General features: G+C 54.9%; 1 protein-coding gene across 1 annotated transcript; it reads right to left on the bottom strand.

Annotated features, from left to right (window-relative positions):
- Nucleotides 1-6,789: 6,789 nt before the first annotated feature.
- On the bottom strand, nucleotides 6,790-16,976 carry KISS1 (KiSS-1 metastasis suppressor). Its single transcript, XM_070497437.1, has 3 exons — nucleotides 16,840-16,976; nucleotides 13,649-13,786; nucleotides 6,790-11,715 (listed from the first exon to the last, which is right to left on the bottom strand). The coding sequence occupies exons 2-3, from the start codon at nucleotides 13,746-13,748 to the stop codon at nucleotides 11,357-11,359; spliced, it is 459 nt and encodes a 152-aa protein (XP_070353538.1). The 5' UTR covers nucleotides 13,749-13,786; nucleotides 16,840-16,976; the 3' UTR covers nucleotides 6,790-11,356.
- Nucleotides 16,977-17,389: the final 413 nt, after the last annotated feature.

Genomic DNA, 17,389 nt, shown 5'->3' with positions numbered 1-17,389 from the left:
GCCAGACAGAGATGAGAGGGGTGGAGTGGGAGATGAGACTGGGGAGGGCAGAGGAAGATAAGAGCTAACACTTATCGAACGCTTATTATGGGCCAGGCACCATTCTAAGTGCTTAGTGCATTTAATTCTCACGACAACCGTGTAAGGTAGTACTGTTTTTACTCCATCTCACAAGACAGAAAACTGAAATACGGGAGGCTGCGGAAAGTAAGTTACTTCAGGTCACACTGACAATAGTGGTGGAGTATGGCTGTGAATTTAGGCAGTATAACCCAGAACTCGTTCCACAGCGGACTTGGGTGGCAAGCCATAAAGGTTCTGGAAGCCATTGCTCCGAGCACTGGGTAAACAGGCTATGAAGGGAATAATGATGTGATTAGATGTGCTTTGTAAGGACGCTCTAGTTCCAGTGTGGCTTAGCAAGGACTTGGGAATGGTCCGGAACCACGTGGCACATACCAGTTAGGAAACCACGACACTGGAACCAACTTGTGCGAGGGGAGGAAGGCTGGTGGAGATGGAGAAGACCGGATGGATCTGAGAGAAATGCAGGAAATAAAATCCACAGGATTTGCTGATGGGTTGCATATGGGAGTGAGGGAGACGGAGGTTTCTAGATGCTGGTGAGTCATAGGGTGCTGTGGAAGAGAGCCAGGGTTCCAGAGGGTAAGAGAGTTGGGGAGATCATGAGTTTGAGGATCTTCGAGTGTGGGGTTCCCTTGAGAAATCCCAGGGGTGGCACTAAATGGCGGGTGTATATGTGGACCTAGGTGAAAGATTTATGTGTTATTTGCAATTGGTAGTTAATGCCACAGTATGAATGGAAGTAGTTAGGGAGAGGGTAGAGAGCAAGAAGGCCCAGGACTCCAAGCTTTCATGCGTCAGCGGTGGAGGAGGAGTCTGCGGAGGAGAACAAAATGGAGATGCCGGAGAGGCAGGAGGAAACCAGTAGTCATCGCTGAGGCCGGAGGAGGAGAGCAGCTAAGGGAGGATAGTGAGCAAGGGTGGATGTTGCTGCAGGGTCAGGTAAGATATGAGTTAAAAGGTGGACGTGCAGCCATTGGTGCTGTTACTGGGAGCTGTTTTGGTGCTGCAGAGGGACAGGAATCCAGACAGGGATGGGTGAAGGAATGATGGGAAGTAGGGAGATGAAGGCAGTACAGTATAGGCAGTGATTTCCAGAAACTGGGCTGTAAGGAAGGGGGAAGAGGGTGACAGCTGGAGGGGAATGAGGACCAAAGAGGGGTTTTCTCTCTCTTCTCTCCTCCCTCCGTTTCCTTCTTCTTCCTTTTTTCTCTTCCCTTCTCTTCTCTTCTCCTCTCCTCTCTCCCTCCCCCCTCCCGTCTCTATCCCCTTCCTCCTCCCTTTCTCCCTCCCTCCTCCCTTTCTCCCTCCCTCCTCCCTTTCTCCCTCCCTCCTCCCTTTCTCCCTCCCTCCTCCCTTTCTTCCTCCCTCCTCCCTTTCTCCCTCCCTCTCTCCTTCCCCTTTCTCCTTCCCTCCTCCCTTTGTTTCTAATGACAGGAAGGAGTTGAATATATTTAAAGGCATAGAAAGGATTCCATTGAAAGGAAGGGATACTCAAGACAGTAGGATTCCTGAGGGGCAGGAGCACACAGGTGGACCGGCGGGCAGGAGAGGAAGACAGGGAGGCAGGGCATGTGCTCTGTCGTGGTAGCTGAGGGACTTTCTGTCTGGTGACTGTTATTTTCTCAGACAAATAGGGAGTAAGGACCTCTGGGCCTTGGACCACTGGGCGTTGGGGATAGGAGGGGGTTTGGAGCGACGAGGAAGATGGAGAATGTCTAAAATAACTATAGAAAGTAGGAAGAAGCTGGCCAAGGAAACTAAGAGGATTTCTGGGAGGAATTAAGACATTTAATGGCTGGAGATGATGACTTTTTCGGAAGCCGGTCTGCCCTGTTCTCTGACTCTCCTTCCACCCCCAGTGCTTGGCTGCTAGGGTGCAGGGAAAAAACATGAGGGGCTTCATCCAGGCCTGCGGTGATGCCAGATGTGGTGATCAAAGATGAGGGACAAAGGGATTCAGGGTTCTAGCAAAAACGTTATTGAAGGATAGACTGTGGACCAGAAGGCGGATGAGGGAGAGAAGTCAAGACAGGATGGAGGATGAACTGAAGGAAGCAGAGAGCACGGACACACGGGAAGAAAGAGCAGCAGGGGTGGGAATAGCTGAAGCCCAAAGCTGGGGGGCAAAGAGCTGGTCGGGAGGGGGACTTTGAGACAGTCTTTTTGGAGGTGGAAGAGTTACAAGTGATGGCAAATCCAAAGCAGGATGTGAGGGTGGATGGCTGAAGTGGAGCAGGGGTAAGGCCATTGCAAAGAGGGCACTCAGGGAGCTGAGAGGCCAGGGTGCTGGCCAGGTCACCATCTGCGTGGATGGTGATGTCATCCAGGAGGACCCAGAGGGCACGGGGTGGACGGAAGTTGTAAGTCAGAAGCCAAAGTCTTTGATAGATGATAAGGCGGGACCTGCAAGTCCAGTAGTGACAGTGAAGGAGGGAGGGAAGGTCCGGGGCAGAAAGCAAGGGCCTGAGAGGAGGGCATTCTTCTCCCAGTGTCCACATTGGTCCTGGGAGCTGAGCAGGCTGGTATCCCTCTAACACGGGAGGAAACCGAAAGCTGGGGGAAGTAATGTGTCCTAATTCACAGCTGGTAAGTGCAGAGTGGGGCCTTGCATCCCCCCTGCATCATATCCTGTGTTACATGGGGGTCCAGCTGCCAAGGCGGTGGGCTGCCCTGCCCTAGCATCTCACTTCTCCGCACCCTGAGGCCCTCTGCTGCTGGAGAGTCGGTCAGGAACCTCAGGACAGTGGCTTGACAGAGATGATGTCTCCTTTCCTACCAACAGGCCCTGACAAGATTGTGACCTATCACAGCCAGGGCAGGTGACTGGCCACCCCTTCCTCCCCTGCCCTCTCCCCAGCCCTGCAGCAGAAGGAGCGAGGAACAGGGAGAGAGCCAGCCGGGAGACGGGGCCAGCCTGGAGGCTGCTGTCAGAACAGAGTGACCAGTGCCGTTTACTGGGCACCTGCGATGCTCAGACGTCCTCTGAATATGAATGCGTTTCCTTCTCAGCAGTCCCAGGAAGGGGGCACTCTCTCTCATTCCTGCTGTTCAGACAGGAAGCTGAGGCTTCAGAGAGCTTAGAGAAGGACAAACGGAGCACTCCTCCTGGTGACTCCCGGCCCCTCTTTGTGGCTGTGGGTGTCCGAGATGCCTGGCAGAGCCAATGGGATTCAAAAGAGAGAGGTGTTGAGCTGTGGCTGAGCTGCAGGGAGTGCTGCCAGCCCCACATAGCTTTCTGCGGGGAGGAGCTTTTTAAAGCCTGTTGGGGCCAGGGCAGGCCACCCCAAAATATCCAGCCATAGCATATTGATTATTTTGAATTAAAGTTTCTTGAGATGCAAAAAGGCCATTCTGACCCTCCTGTCTCTGTGCCCCTGAAAGCAGGAAGTCGGTCTCCCATGTGGAGGGCGCTCTCCCTGCCTCCTGGTCTCCAGGGCCAGGGATTCAGGGCCGAGAAGCTGCGTAACAACCTGCTAATTTACCCCCTCGAGCCTCAACTCTCATTAAACTCCTCACTGTTTATGTACCCCAAACCTAAGTTTCTTTGTCCCATCATTCTTCACCAACTCGCTGCTTCTTTGTGTAAAAGAGGTAGCCATTGCCCACTTTGTCCACTCTCCGAGCACTGTTTACGATCTCCAGCACATATGTATTAAATGGGTTTTTCTCCTATTAATCTGGGCTTGTGTCATTTTATTATTTTATTATTAGTCCCGCCATAAGAACACAAGAAGGGCAGAAAGGGGATTTTTCCCCACCCCACAAGCCCACACCCAGCTGAGATGGGGCATCCCGCATACGGCAGGAGGGCCCTGACAGACATTCCAGGTTAACATTCAGGACTCTTCTACGGCAAAGGCAGAGCCGGGTGTCCAGCCAACACATCTAGACCTCTCCTACCAAAAGTGCCTCCCTCCTCACATCCCCGCCTCCTGCCAGTGTGGGCAGCACATCCACCTGCTGCCCTGAGACCAGCATGGGATACGAGTGTGAACCAGAAGTGTGAATGAGCTTACCAGGAGAGAGCCTCACAATAGTGGGAGGCTGCTGTCAGACTGTAAACAGGAGTTTCAGGGGACCGCAGGAGAGGCAAGGAGGTAACTTCTAAGAGGTTAACAGGGTCCAGAAACCACAGTCTCTTGTTTCTCCTGATCACTCCAGCTCAGAGGCTGGGGGAGTGGCAGCCATTCCTTGCTCTCTTCACGGCTCCTCTCAGCCTCCCTTCTCAGCTCCTGTGGGCCCAAGCTCCTGAGACCACAGATCAGGCACCACATCCAAGCACGACTCCTCGTGGCCTGGAATCGGAATGAGCAGGGATCCTGAAACCAAGTCCCTAAGGTCTGTCGAGGGCTCTGCAGAAGCTTAGTGGGGAGAGAGAAGCCCCAGGGGTCATAAGGCCCTTGAAGGATTTTGCAAGGGAGGCAGAGCCAGGCCTATCAGTACAGCCCTCCTGAGTAGAACCAAGGCCTGTGCAGAGCGGCAGGGAGAAAGAATCCTGTTTTAGTTCCATCCTAAGGAAAAACTGTCTAGCAGTCAGCATTGCCTGATGAGAGTGAGCGCCCCACCAGGCAGCAAACTCCCAGCCTGGACAGCCAGGCAGCCTGACCTATTCCATTCCCACCGTCGGTGGGGATAATCCAGAAGGAGCGTGGAGCCACCAGGAGAGTCTCTTTTGTCTGAACTTGGGCCGTCCAGTGCCCTGGGCTGTGGGATGGAAAGCAGAGAGGGCAGGGACCCATATCAGGTTATCTCCCAAGCCCCGTCAGCCCAGGGGTCCAGGTTTTCTCACAGAGACTCCCCAGGATCCCACGTCTGGGCCCCAGGCTGCGTCAGCTGGAGGTCGCGGGAAGTGGAGCTGGCAGAGGCAGAGCGAAGGGTTGCTCATACCTGCCCTTTCCCAGTGGGGCAGCCCCAGGACGTGAGAACCAGTCCAGGGAAATATAAATCCCTCTGTGCCTGGCCCTGTCCTCTCGGTGTGGTGCGGAGAGCTGGGGCGCGGCTTGGGGGGCGGGCTGGGATCTCTCAGGAGACAAGTGGTGCTCAGGGTTTCTCTCATAATGGCCCCAAACCCCACTTCGCTCCATGATAAAGATCTCAAAGAGATTCAGGTATTGTGACCACGGCTGGGGACGGCCAGCGGAGGTAAAGGGTGGAGGGAGATAAGGCTGGCAGCAGAAAAGCCTGGTTCACGCTGCTGGCACACGGGCCTGGGTGTATTCCTGCCCATCGCTGCTTTAGTGGGAAACTCTTGCCGTGACTACCACCCTGGGGAAGGCGGTAAAAAGGTGGAAATCGAACTTATTGAGGCTTAGCATTGAGGAGCTAAACATCTTTGGGCTGGTCCTGCTTCTGTTCATACAAAGTGAATGAGGAAGCAGCAGAAAGGATGAAAAATGGCCATGTCTTTCTTCCACCTGCCCTCCCCCTGCATCGTGCTTAGCTCCCATCCCTAGAGGGCCCCAGCTGGCTCCTCAGAGGAATTTTTCAATCAGATGGGGCACTGAGCTCAGCAGAGATGAGCACTCAGCAGAGATGAGCAGCTGGGGCCTTGGGAGGGAAGGAAAGAGTTTAATAATAGCCAGGGCTGCCTCGTGTGGGTGGACCCTCCCAGAGGAGTAATTACTTGGAGAACTCTGGGGAAGGCATTGGGGATCAGGAGAACCTTGGGCGGGGGTGGAGAGAACCAGGCGTCCTTGGCTGCTCGTTCCAGGGACCTTGGGGGAACAGGAATTCAGCCAGGGGGTTGAGGTGACCCCAACCTGAGGCCTGCTCTAGGGGTGACCCAAGAAAACTGAAGGCAGGTCACACGGGTCCTGGGAGCTGCAGGGGTCTGGGGGGAGGGGAGGATTGGCAAGGGGATACTGGTGGGAGAGCCTGGTCGAAGGGGTCTCCCTGAAATGAGATGCACCCAACGCGGTAGGAACAGACACCACATCCTGTGGCACACAAGCCAGACACTCACAAACTGCTTTTCCCCCTATGGCACCAGAGGTCTGTTTTATTAGCAGAAAAGCTTAAACTGGAAGGTCCCTCTTCAGAGAAGGGCGTGACAGAGAACAGCTCAGTGGAGTGTGCGTGTGGTTGGGGGGTTGATGCAGCCACAGTGTTCTGCTGGGAGGTTGTTTGTGCTAAGAGTGTCCCTAGCAGAAGTAGAGCTGGGGTGGGGGAGGGCTGTTAGAGAAAGAGGCTGCCTCCCAAGAATGCACTCCCCACAAAATTGGCCCCTCCCTCCCTCTCTTCTCTCCCTCTTTCCTATTATTTTTTTTTTAAAGATTTTATTTTTTCCTTTTTCTCCCAAAAGCCCCCCGGTACGCAGCTGTATATTTTTAGTTGTGGGTCCTTCTAGTTGTGGCATGTGGGCCGCCGCCTCAGCATGGCTTGACGAGCGGTGCCATGTCCGCACCCAGGATGTGAACCGGCAAACCCTGGGCTGCCGAAGCAGAGCGCACCAACCTAACCACTCGGCCACGGGCCAGCCCCTCTTTTATTTCTTTAAAATTTTTTTCTCCCAGGGCTGGCTCCGTGGCTGAGTGGTTAAGTTCACGTGCTCTGCTTCGGCAGCCCAGGGTTTCGCTGGTTCGAATCCTGAGCACGGACATGGCACCGCTCGTCAGCCCACGCTGAGGCTGCGTCCCACATGCCACAACTAGAAGGACCCACAACTAAAACTACACAACTATGTACTGGGGGGCTTTGGGAGGAAAAGGAAAAAAAATTTTTTTTCTCCTATCTTTTTAACTTCCAAGAGCCCTTTTGGATTCTTTGATTATTCTTGTGTTTATGGCATCCACTCCTTGTTTATGGAGGCAAACTTTTGTCTTATGCCCCTGAGATATCCAGTACAGACTAGTTTTTTAAAAATGATGGTTTTCTTTTCTGTGTTTGTTCGCTTTGGTCTTCTCTTCCAAACTGGAGGTCTTCTTCAGACTCTTGGGGCTCCTCGGCTCTCCACTCATGGTGAAGAGAAAGAGGGGCAGAGGGGCCTAGAAATTCTGTGTGCAAGGGCAGGGCTGGTGCACCTCATTCTAGGTAGGGTCTCTGAGCCACAGGCTGAATGTCTGTGTCCCCCTAAACCATACGTGGAAACCTACCCCCCAGTGCAACGGTATTTGGAGGTGAGGGCTTCAGTAGGTGACCAGGTCCTGAGGGTGGAGCCTCATGAATGGGATCAGTGTCCTTATAAAAGAGGCCCCAGAGAGCTCCCTCTTCCCTTGTGCCACATGAGGACAAGAAGGCTGTGAACCAGGAAGCAGGCTCTCACCAAGCACTGAACCTGCATCTTGGACTTCTAGCCTCCAGGACTGTGAGAAATAAATTTCTGTTGTTGATAAGCCACCCAGCGTGTGACTTTTTTTGTAGTAGCAGCCCGAAGGGACTAAGACAGGTATGCTCCAATGTCAGATCTGATGGTCTTTTCTTTGGGGCCTCCAACTCCCACTTTGGGTCTGGGGAGGTGGTACCTTGCTGCCTGCATTCTGGGAAGGGATTGGGACAGGACTGGGGGCTCGCCCAGGCAGACTTTCAGACTGTCCCTCTCTTCTTAGCCACTCTCTTTATCCCCATCCTCATGTGCTTGTGTCTCCATGACTGGAGGTTTCTACCGAGTCCTCAAGAGAGGAAGCCTCCAGCCTCTTCCCGGCGGGGTAGCGGGTAGCCTGGCTGTGCTGGCTGGGGAGAGTGGAGGCAGGAAGTCTAACTTCTCCATGTTCAGATTTGCAGCCAGTCCCGCTGTTTTCAGTCCACATTTATCCCAGACACATCCAGGCACCGAGACCTGGTCCTGGGCTGAACCCATCATGTCCCCTTAGTAACCCCCGTTGCTGGCTCCGAGGCTGTAGCTTCCGTCATCCACCCAAGCCCTCCATCTAATTTCTGTTTGGAAGATCTGGTTGTCACTTCTCATCTGCTGGGGGTCCCTCTCCCTTCTCTTTGTCCTTGAGAGTTTCTACCTCTCTTGTTCCTTTGTCGTCTTAAGGGACTCAGGAAGCGCCTCACTCATAAGTGTGTCAAAGTGGTGCTTTGTGACATTTCGTGGCAGTCATATGTCGAAGCGACAGTTGTTGAGACTATATTGGACAGATAATAGAGAAACCGTAGGCCCTGAGAAGTCGACCCTGAGAAGGTAGTGGATGTGGGGTGGGGGCTGTTTCTTGTGTCCTGTGCCCGGGCTGCCTGCTCTGGGCCGAGCACTGAAACCTGTGGGGCTCCGATGTCTTTAAAACGGAAGAAGGCACTGAAGGTGAGGAAGGGCACACTAAGTCTCCTCGACTTGACGTCCTTCACCTCCCTGTGACCAAGTCTGGATCTGGGGAAGCTGCTTCCAGAGAGAGAAGGAGACCTACGGTGAAGATTCAGACGCTTGGGCCCTGGCAGGAGGTCCGAGGGGAGGAGGCCTGCCCTGAGGATTGGTGACTTCCCCGGTGTTGCCATTAAAGAAGTCTGGAGAGGGACTGGGGTGGAGTTACACGGCTGCCAGACCTGCTTCCCAAGACAAATCATTCAGGAAAAGGGTTGGCTCTGCCACACAGCAGGACCAGAGAAAAGGGGAAGGCTAGTATGTAGGACGACTACGGCATCTGTGGTTAGAGTGTGGGAGTCTGCTCTTGGCTCTGTAACTTTCCAGTGATGTGACGTGGGCACACCACTTAACCTCTCGGAGCCTCAGTTTTCCTTTCTATACAATGGGGATGCTGTTGCCCCCTCAGGCAGTTGTTGTGAGGATGAAATGGGGACCCCTGTGCTTGCACGTTGCAGGGAGTGAAACTTGCTCGTCAATGTAGTAAGAGTGATGCTAGAGGCAGAAATCTCTCTGCACCCCTTCCGCCCCACACCCCAACTCTTTTCCATAGTGGTGTGAGACCATCTCCCGCCTAGTTTAACAGGCTCTCCAAAAGGGGTGGGACCTGGAAAGAGACTCCCATTTCCCCTTCCTCCAGCGAGAGATGCCCAGGCCCTCCCGGTTTCTTGCCCCTTGGGAATTGTCCGGAGTTCCCAGGAAGGCTCCCAGGATTTGAGCTCTCCTAGGCAGCCCCACTGTTTCCAAGTATTGGGGCTCTGGTCCCCCAGCTCTCCGAGCCCACCTGGAAAGTCTGGAGAGATGGGTGGGAGTCCCTGGGGCTAATCATGTTTACAGCCCCTCACAGCCTCCAACCTGCCCTGCACCCTCCCTCTAATCTGGGGAGCAGGTTCAGAGTCAGGCTGGGAGCCTCACAAAACCAAGAATCCCTTTGTCCCATGGAGACACCCCTCTCTCCCCAAGACAGGGGACCAAGAACTGCAAAGCCTGGGGTCTCGCACGCAGCAGTCCTGGGACAAGAGGCATGGCACAGGCAGACCCAGCTCCCCACCTGCTTCCTGCTGAAGCAGGCCTCTGAGTCAGCTAGCACAGAGATCCTGCAGGGCTCGGGGAGCAGGCCCAGCTGATAGGGCCCGAAATGCCGAAAGAGCGCCCGCGCCACACACAGAGCCACACAGACTCACGGATGTGAACATGCACGCAGTTTCTCATGTTTATCCCTCTCACACACAAACAGGCCTGCTTCTTATATAAGAGAACATGTGTCACCCTCCCGCCCCTGAAGCAACACACACATACACACGCACGCACGTGTACTCATGTAGAGGTGTGCACAGGTAGAGCTGCTGTCTCCCTAAACTTAAGGCTGTAAAGAAGGGTTAGAGGGGAGCATAGGGAAATTTGTAAAATTAGGCTGGCTAAGCGCAGACTTCAGAGACCCGACAGCCTCTTCCCACGCAGTCTTCACCAGAGAAAGGACTGGTCCAGGGAGCAGAAAAGCTCACTCAACAGAGTCGGGGTCGAGTTTGTGAATCCTCTCCCAGAGGCACAAGGACACACCCTGGGAGGTTTAGGGGATGAAATGCCCTTCCAAATACCTACAGCAGTCCGTCATGCCATGCAGGACACGAGCTCACAGCAGCGTTCATAACTTGAGAGATCCTGGAGGACAGTTTCAGGCCAGAGATGGGGGTGGGTGGGTTGTCCTGTTCCCATGGCAGCCTATCTCGTTGCCATAGCAACACCCAGCAGAGTCCTGGTTTCCCTAATTGGTGGAACACTGTGGCGTTTCACAGGGTGGCAGTGGGCCCCACAAGCCTTCTGGGCAAGAACATCTCCATCCTAGACCAAGCAGGGCAGGTGCAGCCTGCGCCTGTCAGATAGGCTGGGTTTTCCTGTGGGCAGAAAGGTGGGTTTCCTGGTGTTTTCCTACTAACAAGCTCTAGTCCTTCCTACAGCAATTCTAACTCCCCAGCTACTGGGGCCTCCAGGAATGCCCCACAAAGCACACTGCCCTTTCCTGATGTCTGCCATGGCTGACTCAGATGGAAACTGTGTCATCTCAGAGAGGAGTGACGGTGCGGTGGGGGAGCCAGGCTCTGGTGTGTCAGGAGCCTCATTAGGCTTGCCTCTCACTGACTGTGGGACTTGAGCGAGTTATTTATCTTTCTGAACCTCAGGGCTCTCACCAGTGAAATGGGGATAATGCATGCTCAGCTCCCTGGGTGGTTACAAGGATGCAGAGAAGTGATACGGGTAAAGTAGTGGACCCACCCAGGGCTTCCCAGGGGGGCAGGGGACGGATGGCCCAGTCCACTGTTGACACCCCTCGAGTGCTGAGTGGGGCTCAGTGCCTGGGGCTGAGCCCTCACAGAGGTCAGACTGTGGAGTTGGGGTGAGAGTTAAGCCTCAGTGGACAGGGCAGTGGCTGGCATCATCTTCCAGATCAAGCTGTCCAACTGGCTGAGAACTTCCTTGGGAAAGGGGAAGGTACCCAAGCTGTCTGCCTTCCCCTGGCCTAAATCAGTGCTACTCCAAATGTGGGCGTGGCCCACGCACCTCTGCAAAATGTCTGTTCCCCATTCTTGGTGAGATAAGTGTAGGAACTAAGAAGACATCTTCAGAAATTTTTATAGAAACTTGATATTGCTGAAACACCCAAGCAGCATGCGATTTGGGCTTCTCCTTAACATTTTTTTTTAATTTTTCAGTTTTTTAGTGATTCATTTTTAGTGTGTGTATGGGGTGTGTGTGTGTGTTTAAAAGTATTGATCTGCCCCGGATTGGAGAAAAAACCACCTGGTCCTTCACCACCTCTAGTCTGAAAAGCCCTGACCTCGGTGACACCAAAGCCATCGTAAAACCAGCTTAACGTCCAGTCGAGGAGACAAGGGAAACAGTCTCATCCGGCCTGCCGGCAAAAATTAGCCACAAAGCACATGCGGGTGAGTCGGCAGCATTTCCTTTATCGCTTCAGGACAGAAACTCCAGTCCCCCTCCCTCTGTCCTGCCCCCAGCCCCGGCCCCGCGCGCAGGGACCCTCGTCGGTCCCGTTGGGGCCGCCCGCCGCCGGCCGTAGCGCAGCCCGAAGGAGTTCCAGCGGTAGGCGGGCAGCAACTTCGCCCGCGGCACGAGCGCGGCGCCCCGGGGCGCGGGGATGCGGCGGCTGCGGGGGGCGCACGGGCCTGGCCGCTGGGGTCTTGTCGAGCTCCCCGGAGACGGGCACAGCGAGGCCGCCCGAGGGCGCCGCCCGACGGGGGCGGGCATCCCCTCCGCGCAGCGCGGGCTCTGCGCCCAGGGGGCCAGGAGCGCCAGGGGTCCGAGCCACCGGCCTAGGACAGAGCCACAGAGAGAGGCTGCGATGAGGCCGGGCCCGCGAGAGGCGGCTTCAGAACACCCACGCACATGCCCTCCTGGCTTCCTGTTTGTGCCCTGACCTCGAGCAAGCCCCGAGCTCAATGCCAGGCACCATCAGCACCAGCATCTTAGCTTGGATGGTGAGGCCCTTTGCTCCTCCCTTCTTCAACAGAGCTTTGACTTCAGATGTTTTCCAGAATTATCTTAAATAGCGTTTATATGACATTACTTCCTTTTAGGAAGCAAGCAGGGCACAGCTTGGAAATAAAACGACAGTATTTGCTGGACACTTGGCCTTGCTCCTCCTCTTGGTTCACTGCTGGCCTCTGTCCCTCTCAGCATCAGGCTGGCCCACTGGACTGTGAGCCCCAGGGTGGCGGGTGTGTCCATTCCTGTCTGTCTCTGGGAGTGCCGGAAACAGTGCCTTGCTCATGGTGGGGCCTCAGCAAATGCTCGTTAAATATATGAAAGCTAATGAGAAGCTTGTGGTTACAGAAATCAAGAAACGGGAGCTGAGACCATCGTGCTCACGCAGCCCCCCAATAATTGTGACCCCATAATAAGAATCTGAGGACTGAATGTAAGAGTGGGAAATTATCTGGGTCGCCTCAGCCAGCTGCCCTCCTCTGCTCCGGGCATAATCAGTCTCTCCTCTTCAGACTGAAGGCAGACTGGGCTCATTGGGAAGGCACTTCACACGCAGGGCTCATTGAGTTCGCTATGATTTTTGCCAGTAAAATAGTGCAACTAGCTCTTAGTAGAAAATAACCCCAGCCAATGTTGGTAGGAGATTAGTGGCAATGAGGCCTGGTGTGTGAGTGGGTGTGTGTTGGCAGGGCAGTTGGCTTTGAGCCCCACTCCTCCATGCCCTGGCTCACTTTGGAGGAGTGTGGGCGTCTCCAGATCTAATGAGGATCTTCCTAGGCGGCCTCCTGCCTTGCCTAGGGCCTGACTGAGATGCGGAGGGACCGTGGCTTCCTTCCTAGTTACAGCCACGTCCCAGCAGCAGGATCACTGCTCAGGCTCCTGAAAGCCTTTTGTCAAAAAGAGCCAAGAGCTCGTCGTCCTGGGGCAGTGGTGAGGTTATTCTCTGGGGGCCTCCCTCAGCCAGAAAAGACACCTGAGCCCAGGAGAGAAGACACTGTGGGCAAAGGGCACCAGACCCGTGTTCTTTTGATCCGGGATATCTTATGCAGACAGTGAAATCAAATGTGTAGAGTCTGCTGCACGTCTCACTGGAGATGCTGAGGTCCGGACAGGCTCAGCGCGCTTCTAGTCTGCCGAGAGAGCTGCCCTCAGGCAGTGGTAGCCCCACTGCACTCTAGCTCGGCCCCCCGAGGCACTCGTGGGGAGCTGTGTGCCGCTGGGCATCCCAGCGGTTGGCTGGCGACTCTGGGGAGGCTTGGTTCCCTCTTGGGGCCTCAGTTTCTCCTGTTCTTCAGTTCCACAGTGAACTCACACGGTTGACAGGTATTTGGATCTGTCCTTCTGTTTAGGTTCTTTTTTTTTTTTTCAAATTCCCCACAAAGTGTCTGAGGTCACTGATAAAAGAAACCTACCTTGTGAATTCCTTCTCAATAGGTCTGCACAGAGAGGTGGTCGGCGTGGAGCAGAGAAAGCGTGCAGGAGCCCGGTGGTTAACAAGCACCTAGACCCAGGGGAGCCTCCTGACCCCCATAACAGTGGCAAGACAGCCCTCACTTTCAAGGGATTCCCCTGAATGAGTTGCCTGGGCCCATCTCAGTTTCCGAGTAGATGCAGTGTTAAACTCACTTTGATAGACGGGCCCATCTCAGTTTCCCAGTAGATGCAGTGTTAAACTCACTTTGATAGACTAGCTATAATCTGAAAAATATGGTAACTCTCACTTTGCAGCTCCTCCCACCCTTCTTCCCAGACAGAGCGTACCTGTGGATGTAGGCTCCACGGACACCGCCTCTTCTAATGTCTCCCTGAAGGAGGTGGCACAGAGGAAGAGCAAGAGCTGCCACGAAACCAGCGAGTTCATCTTGGTGAGATGATGCAGGTCCTGGAAGTGCCCTGAGGCTGAGACAGAGAGAGGGAGGAAGGACCAGGTCAGGTGCAGGGTCTGGGCTGGGTGCTGGGGCAGAGCCTGGTATGAAGAGGAAAACCCTGGAAGGGAAGAGACAGCCCCTGTCCTTGGAGGCCTCCAGTGGAGGGATGAGTCTGAACAGATGCATCGTAGAAATGACGCTGAGACCACATGCAGAGTATCGTCGTCAAAGCTGAACTCATGCTAAAGGAGGATTGTCAGGAGGGCTTCCTGGAGGAGGTGAGACCAGTAAAGTTAGGAAGGAAGAAGGATCCATACTGATGGAAGGGGCAAGCTTGCTCAGGCTGGAGAATGGCCCAGATTCTGAATCTCAGGTTTGCTTGAGAGGAATGCTGGAGAAAGGAGGGGTGAGATGCAATGTGTCGGAGTGAGCAGGGAGGGGTGAAGGGAAGTGGGGCAAGGCATTCTGCCGAGTGAAGGACCTTGGGATCCAAACGTTGGCTCTGGAGCCTGGGAGCTGGCTCTTCTCCCCTCCAGCAGGCTTTGCATCAGTCCTGGTCTGCTTTCCTCATTAGAATGTGCCTTCTCGACCTGGCCCAGTTCCCTCCTGCTGTAATAGTCACTTAATTCTCCTTTTCAAGAAAAAGGGAAGAGAGAGGCAATCATCCTGCGCTCTCTTTCTCATGGCCTTTCCCAGCCTTGAAGACCGTCATTAAATTGTCTTATTGCCTATAATTCAGGGAAGAGAAAAACCTTTCCCTGATTTCTCAGGTCGATTGTCTCTATATTCTATTCTCCGCGGGCCGGGAGGATGTGAATGGAACTGACCTCAGGATTTAGGCTGTTGAGGTGGGAGCTGTGTGCCCTCATCTCCCTTCACCCCGTCTCCCTTTCCCCTCTCGTGTCCTCTACCCCCAGCACACAGCGCTTCCAGCTCCCATGTCTAATTCCTCTTTGAAAAAGTCGTCAGACACTTTGAGATTGTCCAACAGGCGTGATTAATGACAAACTGATAGGGAGGAGGTTGCGCTGTAGGCTCAGCGAAAGGGTGTCAGCGCCAGATCCAAGGGCTGGAGCCTTCTGCCAGAGGCAGCTCCTAATGGTTGCTCAGCCCCATCCATCCCTCTGTCCTCGCCCCCACTCTCCCTTCCCCTCCGCAGTCACTCCAGGACCCAGGCATGGGTAGATGGTAGGAATCCTGCAACAGGATCAGGAATATCCGAATCTGGCCCCAGTTCTGCCCCGCCTCCCAGTGGGACGTGAGCAAGCCTTATTGCTCCGTCTACATAACATGAGCATCGGATCAGACTGGCCACTAACTGTCCCCTCAGATGGTCACTTATCCTCATGGACTATGTGTGTTTGGTTTTTTTTTGAAGATTGGGCCTGAGCTAACATCTGTTGCCAATCTTCCTGGTTTTTCTTCTCCCCAAAGCCCCCCAGTACATAGTTGTATGTTCTAGCTGTAGGTCCTTCGGCTCTGCTGTGCGGGATGCCGCCTCAGCATGCCTGATGAGCGGTGCGGGGTCCACACCCAGGATCTGAAGCGGAACTGGTGACACCCTTGGCTGTGGAAGTGGAGCGCGCGAACTTAATCACTGGGTCACAGGGCCGGCCCCTCCTGGTAGATTTCGATTCTGTGACACCAGAAACCCAGACCTTGGCTTTCTGCGTCTGCCTTAAGGCCTGGGACGGGGCGTGGGGGTAGAGGCAGGATCAGTCCACTAGAGAGAACAGTGTAAACCAGTCCTTTTGTGTCTCCAGCTCCCGGGGGGAATGGGGTCCAGGTTGGTTGAGGAATCCTTCCTGATCAGAGTGCGGCCCAGGCACCAGGCGTGCACAGGGGTGCCAAGACCCACGGCTGCTGCTGCAGCCCCTCCCCAAGATCTCAAGTTTAGCACGAGAAGCTGAGCATTTCAGAATAACAGTGCACTGGGAGGATGGGCCTGTGGGTACACAGGGGCTGTGGGGGCTGCGGGAGCCCTGCTTGGAGGGTCCAGGCAGGCTTACTGCAGGACTGGCACCTGAGCTGAGTTTCTCAGCTCAAGTCAGCCGATGAATAAAGGTTTATAGAAGGCAGTCCCAGCAGGGGAAGTTGGAGCGCTGGCCAGGCTGGGTGTGGAGGGAACTGTGGGTCCTCCAGCCCGCCAGGAGGGTGGGCTCCGCTGGAGAGAGAGAGTGAGGAGGCTAGGGTGGGGGCCACGAAGGGGCATCATCCCAGAGGGCTGAGCCGGAGAGGAATGTGCATAGATTTGCACTTCAGATGGAGCATTCTGGCTGCCCTGCAGGAGCAGGATGGCACGTGAGGAAGCGGGGAGAAGGCAGGCTGTGTGGGTAGCAGGCAGTGCTCCTCTCACCTGTGATAGAGAGCGCTTACTATGGGTGCCACGAGAAAGCTCTGGTCGTCCCCCACTGCCTGACCGGTGCATGTGCGCAGACACACACACACACACACATGCACCCACACAGATTCCCCCAACTCTGAACACATGTGGTAGAGTTGAATTGTTTGGAAAAGAACTGTCAGCTTCCAAGGGGCCGCAATGTGGTTTCCCTGCCTGTGGGGCTTTTCTACTTAGTAACAGAAATTCCAGGCATGGTCAGAAAGCTTTTGAGCTGGGGTGGCCTCCCTCCTGGGGGGACCCCAGTTTTCAGTGCAGGGGGCTCGAAGGGTGGGAAGGGACTCTGTAGTAGGTTTGGATTTGCCATCCATAAGTTGGAGGAACTGCTCAGAGGAGCCGTGATAAGCCCATGAGCCCTGAGGGGTCCCCCAGCTCCCTCTAATCCCAGCCACAGAGAGTTCATTCATTGCATTTATTCCTGCCACAGAAAGGGGAGTCCTTGGGAGGGTCTTGCCTTCACAAATAAAATGCAAAAGTCAGTGTATTCATCCGGACATCCCAGAATAATCTGGCCAACCTGGTCCTCAGGAAGGATCACCCCCTGCCCCCCCAGCCTGCCCGGGACACATCTGTCAGTCCAGGAACTAAATTCCTGCTCCCACCTCCAGAGCTTCCCCAGGCTGGGCAGACCCCTCCCAGGTGTGGATGCCGCCTCCCAGGTGTGCATGCTGCTGTGCACCTACCTTGGCGCTGTCCTGGGGCGGTGGGAGTGCCGTAGGGTCTCTGAGGCTGTGACTATTGAGGTGAGTGGACACCCGGAGGGAGGGGAGCTGTGCTCCTGGGCTTGCTCTGCCAGCCCCCGATTGTGTCCCTTTATAAAGCCCTGGGTGACGTCTCCAGGCACAGGCCCACCTCTGCCTCTCTCCCTCCTCCTTAGACCCCTCAGAGAGCACGGCCCTTGCTGCTGCCTCCTGCCTCCTGGCTCTCAGGACTGAAATCAGCCTCTTCCTCCCCCAGAAGCTCTCCAAGGCTGGCTGTCTGATTGTCATGAGTTCCCTCCATCCTCCTCAGCCCCTTCTTCCAGACCGGCTCAGCTGGAGACCCATTCTGCCCCAAACAACGTGGAAATGGACTATTTGTGAGATGTCTTGTTCCCCCTCTGGACAAGAGCCACAAGCATACCCAGTGTGAGGTGAGCCTGGTAAAGGAGGAGGCAAGGAGAGGAGGGGGCGCAGTCTGACTGGGGGTCCTTGCTCCCACAGGCTCCCAGCTCTGGCCAGCTCTGCTTGGGTC

The sequence above is a fragment of the Equus asinus genome, chromosome 25 (genome assembly GCF_041296235.1).
Source record: "Equus asinus isolate D_3611 breed Donkey chromosome 25, EquAss-T2T_v2, whole genome shotgun sequence".
Taxonomy (NCBI): domain Eukaryota; kingdom Metazoa; phylum Chordata; class Mammalia; order Perissodactyla; family Equidae; genus Equus; species Equus asinus.
The sequence above is the reverse complement of the archived record's forward strand: the minus strand, read 5'-3'. Positions and strand labels throughout refer to the sequence as shown.

Excerpts from the sequence above, each read along its gene's own strand:
- KISS1 (XM_070497437.1), bottom strand. The coding sequence starts at position 13,748 with ATGAACTCGCTGGTTTCGTGGCAGCTCTTGCTCTTCCTCTGTGCCACC. Across the intron at positions 11,716-13,648 it reads CGTGGAGCCTACATCCACAG|GCCGGTGGCTCGGACCCCTG; the intron begins GTACGCTCTGTC and ends GCTCTGTCCTAG.